This window comes from Ctenopharyngodon idella, chromosome 21 (assembly GCF_019924925.1).
Source record: "Ctenopharyngodon idella isolate HZGC_01 chromosome 21, HZGC01, whole genome shotgun sequence".
NCBI lineage: Eukaryota > Metazoa > Chordata > Actinopteri > Cypriniformes > Xenocyprididae > Ctenopharyngodon > Ctenopharyngodon idella.
Window position 1 is genome coordinate 27753435 of NC_067240.1, and position 17634 is coordinate 27771068.

Consider the following 17634-nt stretch of genomic DNA (forward strand, 5'->3'; position numbering starts at 1 on the left):
AAAAATTTTCTGGAACAAATCACCTAAGAACTAAACATTCAGTCAGCTCCAAATAAAAATTAAAATGCTAGAATAAAAGCCCCCTATGTATCTGAATTCAAAAAAGATAGTTCCTCGTGGAAAAGAAAAGTAGTGAAATAGTGGTTCACAACCCTGGTCCTGGAGTACCTCCAGCAGTGCACATTGTAGATTTCGCCCTAATCAAATACACCTGATGGGTGTGTCAGATAAGATGTGCAGTGTTGGAGGTTCTCCAGGACCAGGGTTGGGAACCACTGTTCTAAAAATTTTCCATCCATCGATTTTCCAAACCTCTTTTCCCATGTAGGGTCATCTATCCACCCTAGATAGATGACCAGTCCATCACAAGTTCTAAAAAGTACTTCTATAAAATTCAATATGTTGTAAAGGATATGCGACTGGCCATGGAAAAGTGATAGGCCTAATGTTTCCTGTATGACCAAACAAATTTAAAGATGTTGTGACTTTAAAATAAGGTAATCAAAAGTTTTAAACACTTTTTAACAATTTTGTTATGTGTTTTGACCACTGAACGGCGCTGTTCCCAAACTTTACTCGTACCTTCAAAGCATCTGGATATTCCCATCCCCTCCCCAAACTAGTCAGGTATCCTGAAGGAAATGGTGGTGATGATGACATATAGCTTAGTAAGTAGCAATTAAATATGCCAAAGACGGTGATAGTACTAATTTGTTATGTTTACATGAAAACAATTAGGTTTAACAAAAATCTTTTTCAAATCTTGGTGTCAAATTCCACAATTAGCCTACTATCCAAAAAAAAAAAAAGAAAAAAGAAAAAAAGGTCACCTGACTTTTGGCTATGTGATTTTGCAGGTCAGAGTTAACCTAACTTGAACTTTTGTATTCAGCAGAAAGCTGCGACGACACTTCAGGGTTGAAGACCTCTGATACAGTAGGAAAGGAACTTCCTTTATTACCGTAAATCAGAGGTCTTCAACCCTTTAAGGAAGCAAAATGAAGTGAAGAACGTGTCTGCTGACTGCACCTAGAGGAGAACTCTAGTGGTGATCAGGTATTAGTGTAGTACGGAGCCTCCATAAGAGAAATATTATAGGGACATCCATCCCACTTTGTTTCTCACGTACGTTTTGCGTACAGTCATAATATTTCCAACCATCTCATACTTTTATACATCACCATGAGTGCTTAGGTCTCCGTATTGCAGACATTAACAAATGTAATCAGCCTATCCCCCTCACGCTTAATGAAATCTAAATGAAATTTAAGGTAACACTTTATTTTAGGCTTCAATTCTAACTTTTAACTAGTTGCTTATTAGCTTGCATATTACTAGTATATTGGTTGTTTATTAGTACTTATAAAGCACATATTAATGCCTTATTCTGCATGACCTTATTCTACATCCTTTAATCCTACCCTGAAATGCTACAAAAACTACCTTACTAACTATTAATAAGCTGTAAATTAGGAGTTAATTAGGCAAAAGTTGTAGTTAGTATGGAATACACGTTCCCTATACTGAAGTGTTACCAGATTTATTTGTTTATTTGTAACCTATTTATTTGGGCGTCTCTGGTCCGCCGTTCTTTGCATTTATCTCAGTACATCCGAGATTATATTAAATCTTTCAGATGTTCTAATCAAGTTAGGGAGATAAATTAAACTGTTTGTGATAGGATTCACAAATATTTTATTTCTAGTAGCAGCCTATGTAATCAGTCTTACAGTTTTTCTCAATCGATCTGACACATTTGTACAAAGTAATGTAACTGCTCTCAAAACAGTTAACACAGTGATCTAAACACAGTTCAGCTTTACTGCAAAATAAAGCACTGCATTTTTTCTAGTAAAGCATTTATTAAAGTAAATACTAACATCAAAACTACAAGTGTATTCTCTAATGATTTTACAACACTTTCAGCTGTAGATGTACAAATACACTAATGAAAATATTGGAAAATCTTTCCAACAGGTTTTGTTATATAACTTCAAAAATGATATTTAAAAAAATCTTTTTTATTTTTGAGTCATGAACAATGTGTTTAAACAAGTTTCAGTTGTTACATAACATTTCAAAGTGTTTAAATTAATTTTTTTTTTCTTCCTTTTTTGTCAACCAAATATTTGTAAATATATCTACCCATACTTGAAATTAGCCGTTTTTATGAATATTTGAAAGATATCTACGCTGTAAACCTGAATAAGTTGGGCTAAAAAATTTTTGAGGTAATCAAATTTTCTGAGTTATGATGTTCCCAATTTTAAGTAAGCAGAACTATCAAGTTTTGAGTTTGTAGTACTCATGCATGTTAATTCCTCCTAACTTGAAGTACTGAGTTAGCTAACTCATACATTTTGATAGCAATTAACATAAAATATTTAGTTAATAAACTTTTTTATTTTGAGTTCTTGCAAATCAAATGAGTTATTTACTTCACTGTAAACCTAAGGAAAATACAAAAAATGCCAATTTGCTAACATGTTAACAATAGCATGGTATAGCACTGACTGAACGAGTACAACAACTTAAAACATGTAACTTACCTGCTCTCAAACCAACCGTGACCGTGATGGTAACTCTTTAAAAAACTCACATTAACAGAAACTCTTCTAAATCAGCATAACAAAACATTTATCACGACTAAATCTCCCTCATCATTAATCTTGCACAAAAAAAAAAAAACATTATATAACACTTTTAGCATTTACTCTTTCTTTCGAGTGACATGGGCAAAGCATGCTGGGAAATAGAAATCCCAGCCCAGTTAAACTTAAGTTAGTCTAAATTAAAAAGAAATGAGTTCATGCAACTCAAAACAATGAAACAGTTCAGTTTAATTAAAATATATCAGTTCTGTGAACTCAAAAGAAAAAGAAAGTTCTAAATACTCATAACAGTTAATTTAACTGAACTAATTTCTTCAATTTAAGTTTGTCCTACTCAAAACAATTAAGTATTTTGATCGTTTACAGTGTACAACTCTTTTCACTCGATCTACCAGGGTCCTCTGGATGTTGCATTACAGTATCAGGTTTAACGTTATTACCCTGTCAGTTGATAATAAAATATCTGCAGTTGTGCCACCCTTAATACAAATTACCGGGCTAAAGTTTTTCAATTATCTCAACAGCTTTAAAACTACAGATATTTATCAAATTTGTTTATATGTATATTCAAACATAACATTATGCCAAATAATTTTATTTTGAATTTCTTACAAAGAAAGCAATTTCTTATATATACTGTGTATATATTCTTGGATATATATATAAAGATTTTATGCGGGCTGAATCCAAAATCCCCCATACCCTCAGACAGGGCTCTCCAGGTCCAGGATTAAGAGGCACTGAATTAGAGTAATTCTGATTTCATTTGAAATCCACCTCTCCTTCACCCCTTCCACCCCTCTGTCCACTTTCACTATGTCCATGTCTTCTTACAGTTTCTCCTCTTGCTCTTTCCACTACACTAATCCCCTCCACTCTTCTCCTATCCTCCTCTCTCCTCATATATGATCTCCTACTATCTGTTCCACTCTGTCTTTCCTTCTCATCCCACCCCTTCCTCTACCCACACCACCACCTTTACACTTACACCTCTTTTTTTCCCCCTTCTTTTGCATATTTCCTTGCTCTATGTATACTTTCTCTTTCATATTTTCACTATTACATTATGCAGTTGTAATAAATGTGTAAACATTAAACCACATGTCCTGTGTTGTGTGTATTTATTAATCAAGCAGATATCAGGTTGGGGCTAATTGAAAACATACATGTGCATTTGGTACATAAATGTTTGTGATTTATGTAAAGAATGTATGAATAAATATGAAAACATCTGATAATTTTGTGCGTAGTGTTTTGAGAATCACATGATTTGTAATTTGTGTGAAATGAAAGAAAACTTACAATCTGTTTAGGACAATCACAAAGTGTTTAAATCACTGAGTTAAGTGTTTTGAGAACAGTGATCCGAGATTGGAGATCCCAGAGTTTGTAAATTTATTGGGATGCGCCGCTTGATGTCATTAAAGCCCACGTTCTTACATGACTTGAACACCGTAAAAATCAAGAACACTTTTCTAATGGCGGATCATACAGCATGTGCATGTTCTCTTCATCTCCGGCGCTGTATAAAGCCATCTGCAAAGCACCTGTCTCTGTTCAAATGAATGCACAGCTAATGCAAGGCTCTAATAAAAATATGAGATAAGCCTTTTTTTCCCCGAATAAGTGTCACTAATAAATTCTCAGTAAGTAATTCAGCTGTGACTATTACTATATTGTAATAAATATCTGGTAACACTTTGTTTGTGTCATTGTTACATATGTTACATGTAGTTACTGTAGTAATAACAATAAATTATGCATAATTACATGCAACTAACCCTATAAATCAAACCAAATCCTATACTTAATATTACTCAATACTTAAATGTATAGTGTAACAATGACACCTTAAAATAAAGTGTAACAAAATATCCTTATTAGGTCCCACTTTATATTAAGTGTCTTTAACTACTTTATACTTACAAAAAATAATTGATGTACTTATTGTGTTCATATTGTATTGCAAAACCCTTTTGCTGCTATTTTGGAGGATACGAGTAAGGTTAGGGACAGGTTTGGTGGTGTGGGTAGGTTTTAGGGTGGATTAAGGTGTATGTGAAGGGTCAACAGTGTAATAATACATGTAATTACAGAAATTAATTACATGCAGGTTTTTTTAAAATATAAGTACAATATAAAAACAAGTACACAACCTACAACACAAGGTAACACTTTATTTTACAGTGTCCTTTTTACACATTACACTGTAATACTGTTGTAATAACTAAAAATTATGCATAATTACATGCAACTAACCCTAAACCAAATTTAATCCTATCTCTGACCCTATAATAAGTACATGCAGTTAATTAATATTACTCGGTACTTAAATGTATAATTATACTGTAACAAAGGACACCATAAAATACAGTGTAACCCAATTTATTTTAGTGTCATTGTTGCATGTTACATGCAGCTATAGTAATAACTATGAATTATGCATAATTACATGCAATTAACCCTAAAACAAACCCTAATCTAACCCTAACCCTACATGTTGTTAATTAATAAGAGTCAGTACCTAAATGTAAAATTGCACTGAAACAAAGACACCTTAAAATAAAATGTAACCCAACAGAACCTACACCTATTATTGTTATTAGCCTATTATTATTATTATCATCATTAGGCCCCACATTATTATCATTATTATTATCCCAGAACCTGGTACAGACTTCCAATAGCCAATCACATCTGCTTAAAAAAGCTGCAATCTAGTTTACTTGAACTAAACCTGCTCTCAGTCAAGTTTGAATTTACGGTCTCTGAGATGAGTTTTGAAGAACGGAGGATCATGTCTAAACCAAATGAAATCTAGATAGCTCAGTAATCCATGTACAAAGAATGAGGTCCTGGTCCTGGATGATCAGCTTGTTGACCTTTGAACTCTCTGACACCAGCTGTGAGGCCGAAAATCATTACATTTATAGTGCTGCATTTTAAAATGAGTATAGAGCATTTATTCTCTTTTCTATGTGCCATGACCTGCAACCACAACGTTTAAGATGTGCGTTTGCTTGTACTACATTTCTAATTTGAGCTTGTGGTTTTACAATTGCATCTAATTTGCCAAGGTGATGAAAAAATGATTAGAAATCGTACTACTGCACTAGCAGTGCTGTGAAAAATTATACTCAGAATGACAGTTGAAATCATACTGCTATTTTATTGATGTTAAAGTTTACCGAGCATTCTGTGTGGTTAATGATTCACACCTCACGTCTCAGGAACTGAGGTTTATTTCTTGCACGTCTATCTTGGATTGCCAAACATGAACTTGCTTTGACATCGATACACTGTTGTGTTGAAATGCTCTAAATTATCAACAGAGGCAAAGGTTGATTATGAAGGTGAAGGATGAGACATTCAAAGCTGCCCAAGAAAATTCACTTATACTGCTATCAAATATCTGATATTTGATATAAAGGCACGTCACGATTATGCAATTGAATAAACTATTTCTTGGCCGTTCATCACTGTTGCTGTGGTGCAAAAACAACGGCCCACTTCTGTTTTCAAAAATTCTCAAAAATATGAATAATGTTGACACCTTCCACAAATAGGGTATAGAATGGGGCCTTGCTTTCTTTTTTTATGTTTTTTAATATTTTATGTTTGACTGTTAGCAATAAAATGAACCCTTTTTGTATAGGTTTTTGTTTGATAATAATAATATAGTTATTTTATGGCACAGGTATTTCTGTGAGTAAATTCCGCTGGGTTCAATGAAAAGGTGTCATAGGCACTTAACCATATCTGCTATTTATAGAGTCACTAGAATCATTGCTTTACAGCTCCAGTGTTTATGTAGAATTATTCTCGCCATTATAGAGATTATTAGTGGGTATAACTATTGTAATTGAAAGTTTATGATACAATAGCCTCGTAAACAAGCAGCTATATAAGTAATACTAGACAGGTAATGAGTTTGTTTAGCCATTTTAAGTGAAGATAGACAAGGGTATTCAATGTTTTTACACTATTTGCCCTAATAAACTATTTATAGATAGTAGATTTTGAAAAGAAGTTTTAAGATGAAAAAACAAAAACAAATATTTATCTTCAACCTCAAATTAAGACTTTTTTGTTTTTTAAAAATCAGTAGTTCCATGATACTTTAACACATTTTTTTATGGCATTGCCTTTTTTAAAATTAACCACAAGATTCTATTTCCACCTGATTAATTTAGACACACGTTCAGTTTCTATTATTAAATAAATCAAGAAATTATTTGGACTTCCTAATAAAAAGGTTCGGTTATTTTAAGGTGACGTATTTGCATTGTACTTACTCAAGTACTGTAAGTACTGAGTAATATTAATTAATTACATGTACTTGCAACAGAGTTACCACACTGTAAACCCGAATAATTTGGGCTAACTCAAAAAATTTGAGGTAATCAGTTATGATGTTCCCAATTTTAAGTAAGCAGAACTATCAAGTTTTGAGTTTGTAGTACTCATGCATATTAATTCCTCCTAACTTGAAGTACTGAGTTAGCTAGTTTGATAGCAATTAACATAAACATATTTAGTTAATTAACTTTTTTTATTTTGAGGTCTTCCAAATCAAATGTTATTTACTTCACTGTAAACCCTAATAAGAAAATTCAAAAAATGCCAACTTGCTAATTTGCTAACATGTTAACAATAGCATGGTATAGCACTTGCTGAATAAGTACAGCAACTTAAAACATGTAACTTACCTGCTCTCAAACCAAGCTGCATCCGTCACTTGTCACCATGATGGTAACTCTCTAAAAAACTCTTCTAAATTAGTATAACAAAACATTAAATCTCCCTTATCCATTAATTTTACACAAATAAACATTAAATAACACTTAATTTTGGCATTTACTCTCCCTTTCGAGTGCCTTGGGCAAAGCATGCTGGGAAATAGAAATCCCAGCCCAGTTTCAGTTAAACGTAAGTTAGTCTAAATTAAAAGAAATTAGTTCATACAACTCAAAACAATAAAACAGTTCAGTTTACTTAAAATATATCAGTTCTGTGAACTCAAAAGAAAAAGAAAGTTCTAAATACTCATAACAGTTAATTTAACTGAACTAATTTGTTCAATTTAAGTTTGTCCTACTCAAAACAATTAAGTATTTTGAGCATCAGGGTTTACAGTGCATTAGGGTTTAGGGGATTATTGTAATTATGCATAATTTACTGCTATTACTATAGTAAGTACATGTACACTGTAAACCCAAATAAGTTGGTAAAACTCAAAAAATTTGAGGCAATCCGTTAAGAAGTTAAGAAATTCAAAGTTTAAGTAAGCAGAACTGGCACATTTTTATTTTTTACTCATACAGTTTAATTGTTCTTAACTTGAAATGTTTGAGTACACTCATGCATTTAACTTAAAATTATCATGTAACCTCAATGTAAACATTTTTATGAGTGCAAAATGAGCTAATTCAGAAAATGCTAACTTGCTAATTTGCTAACATGTTAACAATAGTGTGGTATAGCACTTGCTAAATGAGTGCAGAAATATAAAGCATTTAATGTACTTGCTCTCAAACCAAACCTCATGCACCGCTTGATGGTAACTCTCCAAAAACCCACATTAACAGAAACTCATCTAAATTTTTCTAAATTAATCACCACTGAATCTCCCACTTAACATAAATTTTGCACAAAAAACACTTAATTTTAGCATTTACTCTCCCTTTCGAGTGCCATGTGCAAAGCATGCTGGGAAATAGAAATCCCAGCCCAGTTTCAGTTAAACTTCAATTCATCTAAATTTAAATAAATAAGTTTATAAAACTTAAAACAATGAAACAGTTCAGTTTACTTTAATTATATCAGTTCTGTGAACTTGAAAGAAAAAGAAAGTTCTAAATACTCATAAAAGTTCATTTGACTGAACTAATTTGTTTAATTTAAGTTTGTCCTACTCAAACAAATTAATTATTTTTGAGCATTAACGTCACCTTAAAATACAGTGTTACCAAAAGTTCTCTTTGTACTTCATTCAGTATTGTATGTAGAACACTGTCAACAAGTTTTTGTTACTGTGGTGAGAATATTTTTACAACATACCCCCAATAAACTTTATGACCTACGAGGGAGCTATCAGCAAGCTTGTTTATACACTTCTCCCCTTACCAGAAATAGAGCAATGATAAAACAAATGGAACAATATAAGGTAACATCAGATTTAAAACAGATCTTTATTAGTTTTATTAAATAAAACAACTTGTAATTAGAATGTTATGCCACTATATTTGTCTCATAGGGTGAATTCAGGGTGATTGGGACACTTTTTGCCATTGAGATGACTTGGAAAAAGTGTCCCAATCAACCTGAGTTCACTCTATGTATCAATTAATGTATAATCAGGATACTTAAGAGAACTTAAGGAGATAATATAATGGTTTTGTTACCAGTTAATGTAATTATTATTTTAATATTATTTAGATGGGATCTAGATTAGCCTTTAAAAGTTCAGAGATGGATATCTGAAATATCTGGAAAATCCTCCGAAAGATATCGATCACAATGAAAATGTGAAATGTCTTCTTTCATTTCAAAATTATAGATAATACTGATGGAGGTTCAGTGTGGACATATGGACGTTCTCTGCGAATGGATATGTACGCAGGCAGATGCATATTGTTTGCTCAACAGTCCCTTTCGCCTCGGCCTTTGGACGCCACACCCTGGCTTTGTTAACGTGGTCATAAAACAGGTCCTGTTGCAGCGACGCGGTAGAGGAGATATGTTATGCCCGTCAAGCTGAGCTTCTCTGTCACACCATTGATAAGAGAGTCCAGAGTGTGCTTGATAATGAAATGGCTCACAGTTTCTCGGTGTGCACTTGTCTCTTATCCAGCGATGCCGTTACACTGTGCAAACAGCGAGAGCTCCTGCTCGAGTGCTGTCTATTCACTCGTTCTCACTGACAGGGCTTCTCCTAAGATGATGCTCCACTGGTGTTTTCTCTCTACATAAATTTCAGTGAAGTGTGGATGAAATGCGAGTAAACATCTGACATATAATATGAAAACACTTTCAAAACTGACAAATCAATGCTTGAACAACACAATGTGATTTTGTTGATAGGGTGAAATTTGGCACTTGGCTGTAAGCTCTACACTGTAAAAAAATGCCGCTAAATTTACAGTAAAAAAAAATGGCATTTTAGGTTTAGATTTAACTGAAATTTACAGACGTATTTCATTAACTAATATAATGTTAATTTACCAACCTAATGATGTACTAACATCTGTTTTGAATCTTTGTAATACACTGACAACCACCACTAACAAATGGTGTTGAGAAAGTCACATGATGAATCAAAGCTCATCACAAGCAGATTTTCTACAAGATGAGAAGGTAAATATTAATATAGAAAGTGCGCAGCGTCATTTACACAAACACTAACACAATCATGGTAACACACATGACACTAAAAATGCAATAAACATTAATTTAACAACATTAGATGTAACATACAACCCTAGTGTACATAACTGATTAGAAAAAATTAAGAAACATTATTTCAACAAAAATATATCAAATTTGAAGTATCATGCAGGGAATTCTGAATGACAATTTACGTATTTTACTGTTAAATTACATTAAATGTTATTCACCGTATATAGTACGGAAACTTTCTGTTAACAAATTAAAGGTGCAGTAAGCGATTTCTGAGAAACGCTGTTGAAAGTTGATCAACTGAGCACCAAAACACAATTGTAGCCAATCAGCAGTAAGGGGCGTGTCCACTCATTAGGGGGGAGGTGCCTGTGTTACATATAGTGTTCGTGAATTTGTGGGCGGAGCTATCAAGATGGGGTAGGGGCGTGTTTGTTTTGGTGATTTCAAATATCAACAGCATTTCTCAGAAATTGCTTACTGCACCTTTAACAGTTTTTCACCGTAGCATTTTTATTGTCTTTTACCGTTAACGCACGATTTAGCAAATCGAGGGAATGAAATAGTAAACCATGTGCAAGATTTGATAAATTGAGGGAACGAATTAGTAAATCGTGTGCACAATTTAAAAATCAAGGGAACAAATTAGTAAATCGTGCTCACTATTTAGCAAATCGAGGGAACGAAATAGTAAAACGTGTGCAAAATTTTGTAAATTGAGGGAACAAATTAGTAAATAAAAGTTAAAATCACAATTTTTGTTTGATATCTTTGTGGGAAGGCACAATTTAACAAAGCGTACAGCTGATGGATAGAAATGCTGCTCTTCTTGGCAAGTCTGAAATGAATCAATTTGCCACAATAAAACATTTATTTTATTAATACAAATTACTTTAGAAATACACAATTATTTTAATTCAGTTTCAGAATCTCAAAACATCTTAAAGTTTACAATGATGAACAAAACAACAGCAGTAATAAAGTACTAGAATAAAGAAACCAACACGACCAGAGAATATTACACCTTTCAGATTTACGTGTGCTTAGAATGTTGCTTCATTACTTTTGGAATGGTTGTTGACTACTTTTTATTTGTATTTTTCAATAAAACCCCATGCAGCAGACAGTCTTAGTCACGTTTGTCACAGTTTCTTTTTCATTGCATCAAAGATATGTTGATTTTAAAGTACCATGTGTGTAGAAGTGTGAAAGGGCTCTGTTATAGTATAAAAATATTAACAGTCAAAGTCTGCACATCCTTCTCTCTTCAGTACTCTTCTTTGATAGTCATTGGCATAGACGGCGATACCAGGCCACCGCTGCTACTTGTCACCATGGGAACATTGCCTGGGAGAGCTGAACCCGGTGGGGTGGGTGTGGTTGTGGATGCTGGCTGCGGCTGTTGCATCTTCTTTTTATTGACTTTCCTCTCTTTAGCACGCCGGTTCTGGAACCAGATCTTCACCTGTCAACAACATGCCATGAGTCATACTGAAAAACATTTCCTTTGAGGGTTATTGAGGTAAAAGTTGTGTTGTGAGAAAATTTTCTTCTATTTCTTACATATGAACAGTGTTGGGGAAAATTACTTTTAAAAGTAATCCGTTACAATATTGAGTTACTCCCTTAAAAAGTAACTAATTGTGTTTAGTTACTTTTTATGGAAAGTAATGTTAAGTTACTTTTTGCGTTACGTTTTTTTCTCACCTGGGCTTGCTTGTTTGTTTTTTAATTACAAAAAAAAAAGTTTTTTTGGCAGATGTACGGAGCCCCGCACATGAAAAAAATAGTAGGCTAAATCGTGTGCATGATTTATAAATTGCGGAAACAAAATAGTAAATCATGCACACAATTTATAAATCGAGGGAACAAATTAGTAAATCTCGTGCACGATTTAGCAAATTTAGGGAACTAAACAGTAAAACGTCCGCAGGATTTAGCAAATCAAGGGAACAAATTAGTAAATCATGCGCACGATTTAGCAAATCGAAGGAACGAAATAGTAAAACATCCACACAATTTAGCAAATCAAGGGAACAAATTAGTAAATTGTGTGCGAGATTTAGCAAATCGAAGGAACGAAGTAGTAAAACGTCCACAGGATTTAGCAAACGAGGGAACAAATTAGTAAATCATGCGCACGATTTATAAATGGAGGAAACGAAATAGTAAAATCGAAGGAACAAGTTAGTAAATCGTGCGCACAATTTATAAATTGAGGGAACAAATTAGTAAATCGCATGCACGATTTATCAAATTGAGGGAACTAAACAGTAAAACGTCCGCAGGATTTAGCAAATCGAGGGAACAAATTAGTAAATCGTGCACACGATTTAGCAAATCGAAGGAACAAATTAGAAAATTGTGTGCAAGATTTAGCAAATTGAAGGAACGAAATAGTAAAACGTACACATGATTTAGCAAATCGAGGGAACAAATTAGTAAATCGTACGCACGATTTTGTAAATTGAGGGAATGAATTAGTAAATCGTGCACACAATTTACTTTTTGTTCTTGCCTGTCATGTGCGGGGCTCTGTAGAGATGTAAAGGCCCTTTTACAAAAGTGAAATGAGGCTAAAGGAAATGCAAATTCACGCCTGTACCATAGAGGGCGCCGCTCAAACAAACCTTTCAACTCTTCTGCCATTCCGACCCGATCTCATGGGAAAACGTAACTATAGGTGGCGATTCCGTATAAACTAAGTATAAGTAAATAACTTTTTAAATAAAAAAAAGTATGAGTTAACAATGTATTAAAAACGGAAACGTTTTTTCTTTGTATATCTGACAGTGTTATCAAAACTATCCCTGTTCACATGGATCCATGAAAATGACTAAAAATGCTGTATTACGCATGCCAGACAAGTAGTTGGCGACTTCACTTAAAGAAAGACTACGCACTGCATTCTTTAACAGATCACTCACGCCAAACACTTATGCCTATCCACCTTATTTTTACAGTTTACTGCACTTTGATATTCTTCTTGTTATTTCCCTATAGTGGCAAATAAATCGGAAGTCTCGCACATTCACAGAAATGTGATTCAAAAGTTGGCATTTTTAGACCCTCAAAAAGTCATTGTCGTGTAAATGAACGACCAAAACGCATAAAAATGTTTTCTGTTTTTATTTGAAAATGGTGTCGTATAAACAGCCCTTTAGAAAAAGGTCATTATGAAGGACCACCCCTAATCCCGCCCCTAAACCTACCTGTCACTGGGGTCTAAACAGATTGTCTAAAAACGATAAGAATTCATATGGATTAGCCGCCAAAATGTAAAAAGCTATGAATTGCTGTGAGATTGTTTTGCACTGCAGAACTAGGATGCCGAAGAAGAAAGTTCAACACTCTTATTTCAGCAATAAAAACAAACAAAAATGAAACACAAATGTGATGTGAATGTTTATCTAAAGTCAATTTTGCTTAATAGCATGACTGAATTGGATCATCGAAGGTCAGCAGCAAAGACATTGGTTAATAAAGTGAGATTAAATACACAAAGTATATTTGAATTATTCAACATTTAAATATCCCAGATTCGCATAATATTCAGCGTTTGCATTTCACTGTTTTTATTCATTATGAGTGAGACTGAATCTGTTTTTGTGCAAGTGAGATGAGTAAATGCATTATAGTAGCTAAATGCAATAACCATCATGTTTACACACAACGCCTCTGCACTTACTCCCAGTTTCTCTCAACATGGCGACAGGAGAGCTGTCAGTCAATAAAAATGGGAAAACAAAGTAACCCGCGTTACTTATTTGAAAAAGTAACTCCGATATTTTGTTTTAAATTAAAAAGTATTGTGTTACTTTACTAGTTACCTGAAAAAATAATCTGATTGCGTAACTCGTGTTTCCCCAACACTGCATATGAGTGATCATAAACTAATTATGTATGCATGATTAAGCTAAGAATATGTTGTCAGATTTCTGTAGACTGTATTAAAGCAGCTAACCTGTCTCTCTGACAGACTGAGCGCTGTCGCCAGCTCTGCCTTTCTTCTTATTGTGATGTAACGACTGTAATGAAACTCTTTCTCCAGCTCCAGACGCTGATGGTCGGTGTACACTACCCGGTATTTGTCTTTTGTTCTGGTCTTTCCTCCTAAAAGAAAAACACCACAACAAATTAATTAATAATCGAGTAAAAATGTAAACAAATAATGGTGAATCATTCATTCTACACGTCCCTTTTCTTTTCACGGCGCATAGCGTCTGATGAATCTTTTTTCACTTCACATTATAGAAATTTGTTTCATTTCTCCATTTTTATCCTATCTTATGGAGTACATCTTATGCTCACTAAGGGATGATTCGAAACAATATGTTTTGTGAGAAATGCCAAACAAATCAAATCGACTATAATTAATGATAATGCGATAAAAATAAAGGGTCTTTTTGAGTTAATGTAGTTATGTGTTTATCTTCTCTATTAAAAAGTAACTATGGGAACATAGTGTTTGCTCCCTTAATCAAGCCAATCGTTAAGAGCACACATATATAAAACACCAAGATGTCCATGTTATAAAGGTCTTTGGAATCGTGTCTCTATATTTCAAACTTAGTTTACCCTGTCAGTGGCAAGAGGGGACTTAAGTGGCCGCCAGGTTAAATATTAAAACATACACGGCAAAGGGAAGGACACCGCCTGTCTAGGGCAACAGCCGCAGAGGGAGGAACTCCAGATAATTAGGCTTCTCAACCATAGCATCTTCATCGAAAATCTCACTAGAGACCATAATCTCCAGTTATCATTAACTCAGCCAAGCAACTCTTACAATCCTCCATTTTAAAAGCCATTTATTTCATTGTGACATAAAACACTTCTAAGCATTTAGAACATTAGTATAAAACTGATTGTGAGCTGATGGCTCCAGACTTTTGACAGTCATGTTACTGAGATGCATGTTAATGTCTACTGTCTTGAGGAATTGCCTCAAGATTCTAATGCAGGGTTAAGAACAAACCAAGTTGGGTTGAAAATGGACAAACCCAGCAATTGGATTCTTCTAACCCAGTGAATAGGTTAAATGTTTGCCTAACCTGCTGGGTAGTTTTAGTTAACTCAACTATTGTTTAAAAATTACTGTATTGCTTGCTTAAATTGAACCCTAAGTATGCTGGAAACTAACATTTATTAATATGTTTCATAAGTGTAATGAATAATAATTAAACAATAAACATTTATTAAATTGCTTATTATCTTTTTATTATTATTGTTGCCTCTAGTAATTATGTGTCTGATTTTTAATTTCCAACCTATGTTGGGTTCATTTTAAGCTAGCCTTATAGTAATGTTTAAACAATAGTTGGGTTAAATAAAACTACCCAGCAGCGTGGGCAAACATTTAACCCTATCGCTGGGTTAAAACAACCCAATCGCTGGGTTTGTCCATTTTCAACCCAACTTGGGTTGTTTTTAACCCAGCATTTAGAGTGTATGGCATATCTGTATTATAGACTATGAGTGAAATAGTGTTCAAACAGAGATTACCACCCATTTGAGTCTATGATTTCTATGTTTCTATGATGTCATGGCACAAAATTAATTAATGAGAGTGATTGTTGGTCCCTGTCATAATAAAGATGAAACTGAACTAATTTTCTTCAACAATATGCTGAAATATCAAAGTTATTTTTAGTAATTGCAATACTATAATTCCAAATATCATTATTACCCATCTGATGGAAATATTAGGTCCAACTGTCCATGTTAAAATTTCTCAATTTTTATTCCATTTTCATATTTTCATAATCAGCGAGATCCACACCATTTAAGTTTAAGCTGCTTTATCTAACCGACTGCCACATTGTGTTTACATAATCCCATGAATTATTGCATGACTATCTTTTTATTTAGCCTATTACTTTTTTCAGTTTATTTTAAACTTACTGCTATTTTAGTGTGTTGTTAATGACACGCGCATCCGCGTGTTCAACAGACTTCTATAAAAGAACAAAGAGGGACATCAAAGCAAAGAGACTCACCAGAATCGCTATTAGCATGACAAACGCGTGAATACAGAAACTATTGTCCGCCGTAAAGCTGTGGCCGTGGCATCGAGCTTAGCAGTTTTGCAGCTACATAACTGGACTTATTTAAAGTTGCTTTTTGCGAAGCAGATAGTTATGTGTCTCTTTAAACAATGCTAATCATTTACTTATACTTTTGAAAGTGTAATAACAGCGTTCAGATTTTAAATGCACCTGAGTTTGTCGGCGGAGCGCTCCGACGCATCCAGTCGTACGGGTTCCGTCTCTGAGAGTTCGGCGACAGCTGACCGACTGACGAGTTTAATGAAGATGGAAGAAGGCCGGGCGCTTGGACAGATGAAAACTCTGGAGGACTGAAGCCCAGCTGACCAGTGCTCGAGGTTGAAGCTCCAGTTCCTGGCCCATAAGTTGTCCATTCCTCTCTTGGAGGAGGGTACGCGGGGTTCCAGGCTCCAGTTTGGCTGTGGTGAGGGTCGTTGGTAATTCCAGGGACGTGATGGTATCCTGTGAAGTCCGGATACTGTGGAGGTGCGGTTACAAAATTCTGGTTCAGGTTTAGACTTGGGTGTCTGACGGAATTTGGGTACATACTGGTGTCCTTCTCTAAGAGATAACTCACATACATCTTCCCGCCTGATGACTCCAGTGCATAATATGCACCCAAACAATTGATCTTGGCTCCTTAGACCCAGGTTTCCCTGTAACCTGACGGTTCGTCTACCTGGCCAGATTCTCTGAACCCTCTTCAGCCTCGGTGCCTGCTAAAGGTTGCCACGCTGACGTCACTTTTATGATCACGAGTCGATCACCCTCCCACGGTATCAAAACTGCCCTTGGTCATGATCCAGTTCAGAGCGGCCCATGAAAGAACGACATTTGGAATTTATACTTATTACATTATTATCCACTGTAAACATGTTAGTAATTAGGAAAATGTAAAAATGCTACTGTAAAAACCTTAAATGCATTTAAAGAGACAATAGGTCTACACGTAGCCTAAATTTACTACTATACAATATTGTAAGAAATGTTTTTAAAAGCAAAATATGATTTAATTTAGAGTTTACGGATAAAAATGTATAGGTCTATTATATTTAACAAGAAATCATCGCTGTTTGTAAGGTAAATTATTGTCTAATATAGGGAAAGAGGCATTCGCAAAATTGTGCGCGTTATCATTATTTTTAGATTTTGTTATTCTTATTTTTGTTTTCATAACATTGGAGTGTTTGCGGTGTATTTATGTTGTTATAGTTTGGTGTTGTTATTTTGCTGTAAAAAATAATTATCATAAACTTCAAGTCATAACGTGGGCTTCCATTTTGCCACCTGTGTTATCATTTTACAGTACAAAATTAGCTCAGATAGGTAAATTAACATTTTATGATTTAATGACATGAACTGTAAATATAGTGACCAAAATACCATGCCGTAATACGACTTTGTCACTGTCTTAATAACTTCCAATTTATACCATATTTCTTACAAAACATTATTGCAATGTATAAAGTATTTACAATAGGCCTATAGTTATACACACACGACATTCGATTATCGTTTGATTTAAAACAGTGGCTACAGTGCGAACAAGGCAAAGATCATGGCCATAATATAATCATTTA

The 17634-nt window shown here is 34.2% G+C and overlaps 1 protein-coding gene across 1 annotated transcript; it reads right to left on the bottom strand.

Moving 5' to 3' along the window:
- Nucleotides 1-10867: 10867 nt before the first annotated feature.
- cdx1b (caudal type homeobox 1 b) lies at nucleotides 10868-16759 on the bottom strand. Its single transcript, XM_051878812.1, has 3 exons — nucleotides 16226-16759; nucleotides 13975-14123; nucleotides 10868-11475 (listed from the first exon to the last, which is right to left on the bottom strand). The coding sequence occupies exons 1-3, from the start codon at nucleotides 16635-16637 to the stop codon at nucleotides 11278-11280; spliced, it is 759 nt and encodes a 252-aa protein (XP_051734772.1). The 5' UTR covers nucleotides 16638-16759; the 3' UTR covers nucleotides 10868-11277.
- Between the last annotated feature and the right edge of the window lie 875 nt (nucleotides 16760-17634).